Raw genomic sequence first — 13,293 nt, 5'->3', positions numbered from 1 at the left:
CCGTGGGCTCTTTTCTTTTTGTTTTGTTTTTTCTGAAGCATGTGATGGAAATCACTGCATCAATGACATGAAAGGAGTTCTTAACTTTGCTCTGGATTAGTATTGATTTATTTTTGCATTTAAGTGCAGCCTGCTGATTCTTATGTTGTGGGAGACGTATTTGGATCCTGTGAAAACAAAAGCACTAAATTGCATGTAAAATGAATAAAACTGGATCAAAGTAGATGCATGTGAATATAACTATTAGTGGTAAAACTATAATAGAAGCAGAACGGCTCCTGTCAGTATTTAAACTCCTTTATACTCCAGTTAAAGTCAGAGGGAAATAATGTATTTTTTTTCTCTACTGAAGTTTAAATACATAAATTAGCTGTGAAGTAAATGACTAAGCATAATATTTGCCTATGAAAATGTAAGGCAGAAGTATAAATGGCATTAAATGGAAATAATGTTGCTGAAATTACATTACAAGTCTCTAAAAATTGTACTTTTTTTTACTAATACTTTAAGACGTCAGCTATTTCTTAACCCAGAGCAGCTACTGTGTCTAATCCATGTTTTATGAGTAAATAATTAAAGTAATTCACATGTTGGGTTCTAGTTTCCATGCTTTCATTTGGCTTTTATTACTGGAGGCATTGCCCCGGCTGCAGATTTCTGTCTGTAATGTGAAATAGCTTTAAAAAAAAAAAAAAAGAAGAGTGAAAGTATTTTCCAGTCGCTGCCAGTTTAAAAAGGCCTCTGCTTGACCTTACTGTAGTTTTGAATTATCTGCTGCATTCTTTGCAGACGTAGTCATGTCCTCCATACATATGCAACGCAGTTTTCTTAAAATCAAAATTCTCCACGGCTTCAAAAAAGCTCCGTTTCCAACCCTTATGTCTGGACTAGAGTTGATCGGGTTCCAGGGAGCCGGACGGTGTTTTTGATATCTGGATAATGACCCCCCCCCCCCCCCATGGGTGCCGATAACGTTTTTGGGGTAAAAGCTTGAGCTGAGGTCATTGCCTTTTAGAGGAATGTCTACATCAGAGAGGTCAATGACTCCTTTTTCCACTGACATGTTTTGTATTTCTTTTTCCTGAATTGTAAATCCTTTTGAATGTTTCTGATTATGCTGAGAATTATGACATTTTTTCCCGCCCATGATGGATGCATCCCTCACAGCCCTGGATTACCAGGGAGGACGAGAACATGTACCTTGGCTAGATTGGAGGTAACATTAGACTACTTTTCAAGGCCTTGACAGGAGGATGGAGGACGATGGATTGAATGAGGGGGTTATTATTCTGTCATCTGCTCAAACAATTCCCACTTCCTGTGTGTGTGTCACCTCCTCCTCCTTGCCGATCATGACTTCTCCTCCTGAGAGGAGATAGAATGACCACGGGGACGGAAAGCAAAGATCCAAACAAAACAAGTCCTGGACTGAAAAATGAATTTATGTTACGACTCCCGCCTGTTTGAATTATCTTTGAATTCCTCCGTCTGATGATTAGTGGTGTTTGGTTTTTGTTAACACACACAAAATCCCTGTCCTCCCCTTTTAGCCTCCTCCTCCTCCTCCTGTTGTGGAATTCAGTGTCCTCAGACTTGCTCCTCTCCTGCTGTTCTGCTCTGTGGTGAGTCTGCAAAGCAAACGCTCTCGGCTGCAGAACGACAGGAGCTGCAGACGATAAATCAACTGTTTTGTAAACTGTTGATATAAAAGGAAGGCACATCACATTTAGTAAGAACTGTTATGGAGGAACCGAGGAGGTGCAAGCCCTGTAGTCTGAGGGCTCACCTCCCTCCCCCCTTTGTCTGAGCCCTGCACCTGTTGTGACTCGTCAGCCAGGTGAAGGGGATCCTCTGGTCTTGTGTTGTTGTTTCAGCTGACCGTGGCTGCGGGGCAATTAGGAGCCCAGTCTATTCATTTTACTGGATTGCTCTGTATGTCTCTCTCTCTCTCTCTCTGTCTATAACCCACCTCCCTTCCCTCCCTACGAGGCCCTACCCCCCTCCCACTCCATCTCCGTCTAGCCCAGTCTGAGCCTGCTTGACACTGTGGCTGTGGGTTACGTGTGGAGCTGCAGTCTTTTCCCTGCTGGAGTCAAAAAAAAAAAAAGTGTGGATCACATTGCAAAGACAAGGAAAAAGGTGTTAAAGAATTGTTCTGGTGGAGGAAGTTGGAGTTGGACACAGAGATAAGAAAAGGAGAAACTCCAAGAGATTCTGGAGTCGTGAAGAGGAGCAGGTATGAAGAGCCAGACGGTGGTCTTGTCTGGGGGTCTGCTGGCCCTCTGCTGCCTGCTGCTGATCCCCCGAGGAGGGGAGAGCGCCGGGGGGATCGTTTCTCTCCGGGAGGCTGAGGGGGAGAAGCAGAAGGCAGGGGATCAGCTGGGAGACGAGTCCCTGGATGAACCAGAGAGTGAGCTGGGACTCGTGGGGGACCCGCACCCACTGGGGATCAGCAACAAGGGCAAGAGAGACACGGAGGAGGCTGCAGGTGAGTGGAGCTTTAAATCTGGAAAATTTACAGATCAATTGTCTCGGAGCTCCGGCAGGAATCAGAAAGCCCAGGTGCTCACCTGGTTAGACACATTTCTGTTTTGTGGCTCAACCCAGACAAGAGTCAAGCATCTCGCAGACAGATTTTTATGACGCTGACCTTTTCCACCGCCACAGCGTACCGCCTGATCCCTGTTTAATGCTGACTGCTGCACATTTGCAATAAACCTCTTTTCTGGAGCTTTCTAACTAAGCTTCGAAATGTTATACACTTTGAAACAAAAGCCTGACTGATGGGGGTTCAGGGTTTAACGGTGAGATCCTCCTGAAGTGGTAGTGATGTGTTTATTGAGTATCTGGATGGATTTTGTGTGTCATTAAAACTGAAGTGCGGTTAATGGAGCTGTCTAATGGAAATAGAGAGAGAAGGGTTTTCCATGAAAGTGCCTCCAGACTTTCAGACAACCTCAGAAGGAAATACTGATGGACCTGAAGCGACCGCCGACATTCATCTGGTCGTCTGGGTTTCGCTGGCAGCGTGGCGTCTTGACACTGCAGGAAAGAAATCATTGCATAATTCAATCCTCGCATTGCTCGTAAATGACACAAAGTGTTATATAAGGTTTTACTTGAGTGCTCGTGAATGTGCTTTCACCAATTTAGGAATACTGAGCTGATTGATATTGGCAGATTTAGACCTGTTGATTTATTCATTTTAAGTTTAGTTCAGGGGGTTGATTTATGCACAAATATTTATTCATTTAAACCTCTCTCTTCTCTTCTTCCCCCCCGTCTTTCAGGTATTTTGGGCAGAGTGAGGAGAGCACCAGATGAAGGTAAAAAGAAGAAGAAGGACAAGAAGAAGAAGAAAGAGCCAAAGGACCCCAACGCCACCAAAAAGCCCAAAACTGACAAGAAGGGAAAGAAGAAGGACAGGCAGACGACCACCACGACTCTACCACCGACCACAACAGGTGAGAGCGGACCAGAGCAGAACGCCAAGTTTAGACTCCAATGACTGTTGTTGACCTTGTTGTTGTTGTTGTTGACCTTGCGTCTGTCTGCTGCCTGCAGTGATCCCGACCGAACCCCCCACCGAACCTGAATCCTACACCGACTACCCCTATCCCGATCCGGGTGAGTGATGCCCACCCTCCACACCATAATTCATATGTAACTTGGATCCAAGCACTGGCTTGGTGCAACTAATGTCACTGTTTACAATAAAAAAATACAATTTAAAGGGGAACTCCACCCATTCTAAACACCAAAGAAGGCTGTTTACAGGTCTTAAAGTTGAGCTGAAATGTAAAATTCCATTTGAAACCTTTTCAGTTCACATTCCCAGTCATATTGTTCAACTATTTCACAATGTATGCTGAAAGAAACGTTTTTAAGCTGGTAAAAGGCTGATTTAGTATTCATCTTTATGTGGCTGTTGAAATTCAGGTTCATACATAACTATACCAAGATTTCTAACTTGGTCTGTAGTTTTTAAGTGTCATTAAGTTAGGTTGAGCACTGACCTTCAACCTTGCATCTCTGGGACCAAAAACAATGACTTCTGTCTTTTCTGCATTGAGCTGGAGAAAGATCGGACTCATCCACTCATTGATTTGTTTGATATATTTACTCAGTGAAGGAATTGTAGTCATGTGGTGACACTGTAATCTAGAGTTGTGTAGTATAGGTATGGTAAGAGATGTTGTAATACTCCATAATCTGAGCTCGGGGGAGCATGTAGATATTGAACAAAAGCGGCCCGAGAATGGAGCCCTGAGGTACCCCACATGTGATCTTTGTTCGCTTAGAAAACGCAATTTGGTTCCAGTAACAAGTGCTGTATCATATTTCTAAGAAAGTGTTTTTTGTTTGCATATCTCATGAATCTGTTTTTCCTTTTAGAAGATTACTGGAAAGGGGACGATGACTACTGGGAGGCAGAGCCCACGCCGCCCAAGCCTCAGCCCGAGGCTCCGATCACCGATCTCCCATACGACGACTGGAAGCCGGAGGAGGAAGACCTGGCTGGTCCGGTGACAGAAGCCTACGAAGACTACTGGAAACCAGAGGAGAAAGCGTTGTCCACTCCAGTGCCCGACATCTACGATGACTACTGGAAACCAGAGAAGAAAGAGCAGTCCACTCCGGTGCCCGACTCCTACGACGACTACTGGAAACCAGAGGAGAAAGCGTTGTCTACTCCGTCGCCGAACGCCTACGACGACTACTGGATGCCTGAGGAGAAAGAGCTTTCCTCTCCGGCGCCTGACGCCTACGACGACTACTGGACACCCGACAGCAAAGATCCATACGCTGACGTGACTGATAACTATGACTGGAAGGAGGCGGACCCCACACCCTCTGCCCCTGAGGTTGATGGGAAGACTGGGAAGGATGACGATTACTGGGACTCCACGTGTAAGTCTGACCCTCTAGTTGCTCCAGCTTCCTGCTTTGGTGATGAAACCATAATGATCCCTTGGTTATTGTTGTAATGATCACTGATTTTTACACAACTTCAAAGTTTTAAAGTAGTCAAATTAAGTATTTGAGTCAACAACTATGTAACCAGGACTGGCCCCAGGCATAAGACAACTAAGTGGCTGCTTGGGGCCAAATGGCCCCCAGGGGACCCCAATCGTGTGTGGAGATTTTTTTTCTACATATTAAATAAACTTAACAGGCTTAACAGACATAAACATTAAAGTATGTACGCAAAAGTTATTCTGATATAATAGGGCCCCTTAATCATACAAAATGGGATATGATGCCTAAATGGGGCCCCTCAGATAAATATCACATATTTAGCTGGCTAGATATGTGATTAATACAATTTACAATGTAACACAATAGGTGACATTTGTGTCAATAATCGTCACGCACAGGTGACTCTCCGGTGGTGGGAGGGGGGGCCCCCAACTCAAATTCTGCTTCGCGCCCCCAAAAGGCTTGGGCCGGCCCTGTACATAACTGACTCATATTGTCAAGAGTTATCTAAATGTCTAAATGGATTTCAACTTTGCGTTTGTTTTTCACGAGCAGTTTCAGGTTTGATGACTCATCGCTAACGTTGCTAACAGCCAAACGTGAATCAGTGGATTCCTGGTTTGAAGTCTGTGTCTGGAATGTTCTCCAAAGCAGGCGTGGGGGGAGGAGGGGGGGATAATCTTGTTTTAATTTTGATCAGAGAGAGAAGACCACGTGACTCATCTGAGATACATTACATGCGTTTTCTGGCTTTCTGGAGAATTTTAACCCATTCACAACGGAGAAGAATCTACATCCACTGGCTGATAATCATCACAAACACATCGTTAGTTGTCGACTTATATAACGGTCCATCTCCTCCAGCCTCCGTCCACCTGAAGTCAGCGGCGTCTGAAGTGGTTTTTTCCAGACTCGGATGTAGGAAACAGTGCGTCGTGTGTCTCTGACACTCATCTGGACCGGACCATGTTCTCATTACTGTGTGTTTCCAGCGTACTCCGTCTCGTATTCCTGCTCTCCCCAAACGTTTCCACTCATTCAGTCACAACTCCCCCATCAGACCTCTTTCTGTCACTTCCTCCTGTTTCTCAGTCTGACACTAATCCCTTTTTCACCTCTTTTTATCTTATCTTATCTTATTATTATTATGTTTTATTGTTTCTTACAGTTGAGCTCCCTGATGGTAAAGAGGTCAGCCCTGAAATCAAAGTAGAAACCCTAACAGGTAAGTCATCACATCATCCATTAGCTGAGTCACAGTTTCTGAGTCAGAAACAACTATGACGCAGATGAAATATCCATCCCATCTGTGCCTTCAGGCCGGGAGCAGTTAGAAAAATCCTGAGCAAATTCACCACACGAGAATAACATAATTGTGCCCTACTTTTTTCAAACCAACAAACAAAAACTTCCCTGTGTTTTGATGTGTGGGTTTAAAGAAAAGAGCCCCGTCATCACATCACCACTCTGCTATGATTCTTGTAAATGTAAATGAAAGATTTAACGACTTAATGACGTGGTAGGCGTCGCAGCGGCATTCCACTACGGAACAGTCGCTGTGGCCGAATAAAACCTAACCTGTAAAACTTTACAAAACCGTGTCATGTCGTAAAATCTCTCGTAATACGACGATGCCTCTGACTGAGTGAACAAATCGTCTGAGTTGATGTTGTGTTTTTTTTATGCAACAGAGGAACCCACAGCCAATCCTCCCGATGAGGGCACGTGGTACGATGACTACGACGAGTACGGAATGAGTATGTACACACACACACACACACACACACACACACACACACACACACACACACACACACACACACACACACACACACACACACACACACAGAATGTTTTATATTAGATCCATAAGTTGCCAACAAAGCAGAGAGCAAGGAAAAGGAAACAACAGCCGTCAGGGTCAATAATCTCCCAGGTTTATAAATGATCCTCTGTGACCTTTCTACTGCATATACATTGCCGTATACGGGGCTGCTGTATATATAAATATATATACATATATATGTTAAATGTCCTTGATTTTTCCACAGGAAGGAAAGAAGACGAGACAGACGACAAATGGATGGAGAAGGAGAGAGAGAGAGCAGAAAAAGAGAGAGCGAGGCAAGCGAGAGGTAAGAAAACCCAGATGTGAATCTTTTTTTTTTTTTTTTCTGTTTTGTTGTTGTTACGTGACACCGCTCCTCTCAGTCATGTCAGAATACATACAATCTAATATCGTTGCCAAAGCAAAGAGTGTGACCAAAGTGCAGAAGTACTAACAGATAGCCGCTCTGAGGTGTTTCCCTCCCCGTGGATCACGTTTCTCCTATAAGAGGATGCAGATGGCGACTTCGTCAGCGGGCCTTCTGCCTTTAACTTGTGCGGCAGGGTCAAGAGGTCACACGCCCACAACAAAAAAAACGTATTCCAAAAAGCAAAGAGAGTGTCGACCGACAATGAGCTAGTGTGCAGCGATGAAGAAAAGAGGCGACGAGGGAGAGTGAGCAGGCGGAGGATGTCGCAACGAAGCCTTCGCATCGGCTCCATTCCGCCACGTGTAGCGGGGGCGAGCCGGCGGTCGAGGCCCGGAGACGCCGATGATATACAATGCTGTTGGGGGCCTGAGGTCAATAGGTCACTTCCTGCGTGGACGGTTCAATGCCATCTGGGGTTTAAGGTGAAAAAGAAGTTCAGCTGATATAAGTTAAAAAAGGCTTCTGCAGCATGAAGCACTCAACTGCAGATGTGTGTGTGCACCTAAACACACACACACATCTGCAGTGTGTTGGGTAGGTGAGTCAGCTTATACGACGTGTTTCACATGTCAGTCAGGAAAACGGCGTTATGTGCCACACGGTGGAGGGTCGGATTATGAGGGGTGATAATGACAGGCGGGCGTCGATCAGCACGGTGAACTCTGCCGGTCGGGATGCGATCCGAGTTTGATCGTAGCACACTTGGACTGGGAGGGGAAATCACAACATCTGGGGTTTCTTTTCTGTTTTCAACCCTGGGGGATTTTTGGCATACAACCTTTTTTCTTTCTACAAAATAACGATGAATTCTTGGATGATTTCTTGGCAGAGAGAGAGAGAGAGAGAAATATTCAGCCCAGACGGCGCAATTTATCTGGCATTAAGACTGTTTTTCTGCCTTCTGCCAGAGAGAGCGCAGAAGCTGAAGGAGGCAGAGGAGCGGGCCAGGAACAGACCACGTGTCTTTAAGGAGCCAAAGAGTAAGTCGCCGTTCAGACCTGGAAAACACACTGCATGAGTTTCATATCATTAAACATGGTTTTTACTTTCCTCTGGCAGCGTGTCCTCCCCTGGGGATGGAGTCCCACAGGATCGATCCAGACCAGCTCTCAGCCTCCTCGGTGTCTCAGTATATTTTTGCACCTCAGAGGGCTCGCCTCAACATGCAGGTACACGACGTCTTAGAGATCTTACACAGATTTATAGCCTCACACTCTGTTAATCAGCCACGTAAGCAAATTCTTCAAAATGTTCACTGTTTAAAAGCGTGGGTTCTGGTCTTGGTTGGTTCCCAGGGCTCCGAGGATGAAGAAGACCAGAGAGGTGGAGCGTGGTGCGCCAACGCCGAGGACCGGGACCACTGGTTCGAGATCGATGCTCGCAGGGAGACAGAGTTCACAGGCATCATCACGCAAGGACGAGACTCGACGAACGAGTGAGTCACACGAACACACCGATATATCCGATATATATGCATATATGGAAATGGTATATATGTGTTCCCTTTCTGACCTCAACACACTGCCCATGCTTTGTCTCGCTGCAGGAGCGACTTCGTGATGTCCTACTTCCTGGCCTTCAGCAACGACAGCCGGGAGTGGACCACCATCCACGATGGATACGCCGACTGGGTGAGCTCCCCTAAGATTAAGTCGTGTAGGACATCACTATGCTGTAGATGTCTCCCGGACTCACTGGTCTCCCTGTCCTCCCGTCTCACGCAGCTGTTCTTTGGGAACAACGACAGGGACACGCCGGTGATGAACCAGCTGGCGGAGCCGGTGCTGGCCCGCTACATCCGCATCATCCCTCAGAGCTGGAACGGCTCGTTGTGTATGAGGCTGGAGGTCCTCGGCTGCCCGCTGCCCGGTGAGCCGCAAACACACCAACACGCTTACACAATACACAGAGGGGGGGAGTACAAATACTTTGTTGCTGTATTTAAGTAGAATTTTCATCTGTATTTTACAAGAAATATCTTTACTTTCTACTTCTCACAACAGGCTCGTTACTTTAGTTTTAATGCATTTGAGGAGAATCAATTCTCTTTCTTATTAATGTGACGCAAGATTAAGTTAGCCTTTTGTTTTGTGTTGTCTCACAGATCCAGTGGACAATCGGTACAGGCAGAACGAAGTGACTCCGGTGGATTACTTGAAGTTCAAACATCACAGCTACTCGGAGATGGTGACAGTGAGTATCCTCACGTCACACGCCTCTGTGCACGTCTGCTGGCTGATTGAATTCCAGAGGAAATCCTCGGTTATTTCCCCAAAGACGAAAACAAAAATCATTTCCCAGGAATAATTAAATATTAAATCTGCCGTTATATAAACTGATATTAAAACCCACGCTGAGGGCTCATTCCTTCTCAGTTTTGTTATTTCAACCATCAGAGGGAAACGTGACCTTTCCACAAAAACAGTGCCCTCAATTTTCCCAACATTCAACAGCACTGTTGGTGATTCTTAGTGCTTTCTCTATAGCACAGATGAATCAGATTTACCTGTACAGATTTGTGAAAAACTGGTGATTGTCAGGCGTTTCATGAATAATGAATAAATACAATTCAATGCTTTGCACACTGACTGTTTCCATCATCTGCAGCTCATGAAGTCGGTGAATGACGAGTGTCCCAACATCACCAGCATCTACAGCCTGGGCCGCAGCTCCAAGGGACTGGATATCATGGCCATGGTCATCTCTGGAAACCCCACAGAGCACGAGATAGGTGGGTTCCTACCACCATGAATCAGGCATTTAATTGCTGTTTGGTGAAAAATTCAACACGAAGTCTGGTGGGGCCTTGGTGGCACCACCGATGATTCCCGTTAATCCCAAATAACCACCGGGTGGAAGTCGAGATTATGGTTAAGGGATAAACTGTCTTGTCCGGTTGTCTCTTGCAGGGGAGCCGGAGTTTCGCTTCACGGCGGGTCTCCACGGAAACGAGGCGGTGGGTCGGGAGATGATCCTGCTCCTCATGCAGTACCTGTGCAAAGAGTACAAAGACAGGAACCCCAGAGCCCAGCGGCTGGTAGAAGGGATACGCATCCACCTGGTGCCATCGCTCAACCCGGACGGGCACGAGGAGGCTTTTGAAGCGGTCAGTGGTTATGATCATTACAAAAAAAATCATATGTTTCCTCTTAACTGGCAAACAGAAGAGGAAGAAGTGAATCATGCTGTGGTAGTGGTCTTGGTTGACTTGGTTCCCCCCCCCCCACAGGGATCAGAGCTGAGCGGATGGACCACGGGACACTTCACCAACGAAGGATTTGACATTTTCCAGAACTTCCCTGACCTGAACAGTATCCTGTGGGATGCTGAAGATAAAGGCATGGTGCCCAAAATCACACCCAATCACCATATTCCTGTACCGGAGTACTTGGAGTCCAACAGCTCGGTAAGGAATGTGTTTTTTTACGATACAATGGATGTAAAAGACCTTTGTACCGAGGTTGTGGACTACTCGGCAAACAAAAATGTAAGGTATGCTTTGCTCACGTCTGCCTTCCTGTTTTCTTCCAGATTTCTGTGGAAACCAGGGCCATAATCTCGTGGATGAAAAGCCATCCATTTGTGTTGGGAGCAAACTTCCAGGGCGGGGAGTCGATCGTAGCCTACCCTTATGACAGCTTACGTCCCAACAAGCCCGCCGCCAGCCAGAAACCTCACAGCCGCAAGAAGAGACAGTAGGACGTTTTCTTTCTTCTGTTTTTCTGTTACGTGTCTTTCTTCCGCATAATCATGAAGCGCTCACCGTTAACAATCACGCTAAACTGTTAACTTCTTAATGTCTTACAGGTATGAAGAAGGATACGATGTGTCGGAGTGGGGGAGGGGCTACCACGAGGAGCCGGAGGAGGACTGGAGGGGAAGGGGATATGTAGATCCAGAAGAGGAGTGGAGGGGCCAAGGCTACGACAGAGGCTACGAACGTGGTTACGAACGCGGCTATGACCGCAACCAAGGTTACGAGCGCAACCAAGGTTACGAGCGCGGCTACGACCAGAACCGAGGTTACGAACACGGCTACGACCAGAACCCGGGTTACGATCGCGGCTACGACCAGAACCAAGGTTACGATCGCGGCTACGACCAGAACCAAGGTTACGAACACGGCTACGACCAGAACCAAGGTCAGGACCAAGGTTATGGCCACCGAGAGGAGGAGGAGGACGACAGAGGAAGAAGCGGCGGTCACCAGTACGCCGAGCCCGAGGACGAGCCCCGGGTGATCGCCGACGAGTCCCTCTTCAGGTGGCTGGCGGTCTCCTACGCCTCCACGCACCTCACCATGACACGCAACTACCACGGCTCCTGCCACGGAGACAACGCCGCCGGGGTGCACGGCATCGTCAACCGAGCCAAATGGAAGCCGATCACAGGAAGTAAGTCGAGGCCAGAAGGTTTTATCACGTTTCACAGGTATTTAAGCCTCCTGTGTGTATTTATAGCACACCCTGGTGGACAATGTGTGCAGTGCAGGCTCTGGAGTTAACTGTTCACCCTCCCCTCTCTAGGTATGAATGATTTCAGCTACCTGCACACCAACTGTTTGGAGCTGTCCATATTTCTGGGATGCGATAAGTTCCCTCATCAGAGTGAGTTGGCGTCTGAGTGGGAGAAGAACAGAGAAGCCATGCTCATCTTCATGGAGCAGGTCAGTCAGATTGTCCTAAAAGACAAGTACCCAGTGTATTAAAATGGTACTTAATCCTTTCAACACTTCCCCTCTTCGTCTAGGTGCACCGCGGCATCAGAGGCATCGTTAAGGATCAGCAGGGGAACGCGATTGCAAATGCCACCGTGTCTGTAGAGGGGATCAACCATGATGTCACCACAGGTCTCGTTAAAAGACTTGTCCCCCTTTCTTTAGTCTCGTGTATCGACTCACATCGTGCTTGCCATAACACGCCCGTCCTCTCTTTGTCATCGCAGCACCGACGGGGGATTACTGGCGGCTGCTAAACCCGGGGGAGTACCGCGTGACGGCTCGAGCCGAGGGCTTCTCCCCCCTGACCAAACTCTGCGTGGTGGGTTACCAGTCGGGAGCCACCGCCTGCAGCTTCAACCTGGCCAAGTCCAACTGGGACCGCATCAAACAGGCAAGGCCATCCTCAACCGACGACGCCCTAAACGCTTGTCTAGCTGCTGCTTAATAAAAGGTGTCTTTCTTAAATTTCACTGCAGATCATGGCCCTCCATGGCAACAAGCCGATTCGACTCAGCTATGCCAACAACAGAGCGCAGAAGCCTGCGGTTGCCAACGGCAACAGGCGTGTGGTCGATGGCAGCAATGGGAATTCGCCGAATTCACAAAGCAGTTTTGAACGGCAGAGGAGGCTCAGGATAGCTCGCATCCGTCGCCTTCGGCAACAGAGATTACTGAGGTCAAGATCAACGACGGCGTTGCCCCCGACAACGACGACGACAACTACTACAACCACAATTCCCACAACACCAGAGACCACCACATTATGGTACGATCCGTGGGTCATAGGGGAGGGAGAGAGCTCGACGCCTGGCGGTTTCACAGACTCCATCCTGGATTACAACTACGAGTACAAGATTGATGACTATTAATCTTAAAACACACACACACACAGCCCCGATTCAGTAAACATGTGACGTTCCTTAAGTAGTTCTCGTTGCCATGTTGTACTCCGAGCAGGCTGATAGAGAATCAAATGAGGAATCCTGTCTTTGTGCGACACGTAAGCGATGGGAATGTACAGAATATTAACTACATAATGTATAGAGATAGTGTATCTGTTACTAAACTAAATGCTTCTTCACAGAACTTGACCCTGTTAATAATAGTATTTCCATTTGCATATCTCTGACTTGTTATTCAGTCTTTTTATTTTGTGAAAAGTTTTTTATTGTGGGTGCACATTTTAAAAAGTCATGTCATTTTTTTCTTCTTTTTTGTAACTTTTTTTTTTACAGAAATCTTTTTTACAGTATGAACAGTCATTAAGGTTTAAAAAAAGCATTTGTTCAAAGACGGTAACAGAGTCAGAGGAGGCAGAGTCTTCAGTCAGCTGGA

The 13,293-nt window shown here is 46.8% G+C and overlaps 1 protein-coding gene across 1 annotated transcript; it reads left to right on the top strand.

Moving 5' to 3' along the window:
* The first annotated feature begins 2,045 nt into the window (after positions 1-2,045).
* On the top strand, positions 2,046-13,203 carry aebp1b (AE binding protein 1b). The gene is made up of 22 exons (XM_084025895.1): positions 2,046-2,488; positions 3,291-3,464; positions 3,565-3,627; positions 4,396-4,911; positions 6,149-6,205; positions 6,672-6,737; positions 7,032-7,115; positions 8,147-8,218; positions 8,298-8,407; positions 8,534-8,673; positions 8,785-8,869; positions 8,963-9,107; positions 9,343-9,431; positions 9,846-9,969; positions 10,148-10,344; positions 10,468-10,644; positions 10,770-10,933; positions 11,046-11,632; positions 11,765-11,904; positions 11,988-12,087; positions 12,183-12,349; positions 12,435-13,203. Exons 1-22 carry the CDS (start codon positions 2,239-2,241, stop codon positions 12,825-12,827), a joined length of 3,900 nt encoding a protein of 1,299 aa, XP_083882021.1. The 5' UTR covers positions 2,046-2,238; the 3' UTR covers positions 12,828-13,203.
* Positions 13,204-13,293: the final 90 nt, after the last annotated feature.

Source organism: Eutrigla gurnardus (genome assembly GCF_963514095.1).
Source record: "Eutrigla gurnardus genome assembly, chromosome: 13".
Classification (NCBI taxonomy): Eukaryota; Metazoa; Chordata; class Actinopteri; order Perciformes; family Triglidae; genus Eutrigla; species Eutrigla gurnardus.
The sequence above is the reverse complement of the archived record's forward strand: the minus strand, read 5'-3'. Positions and strand labels throughout refer to the sequence as shown.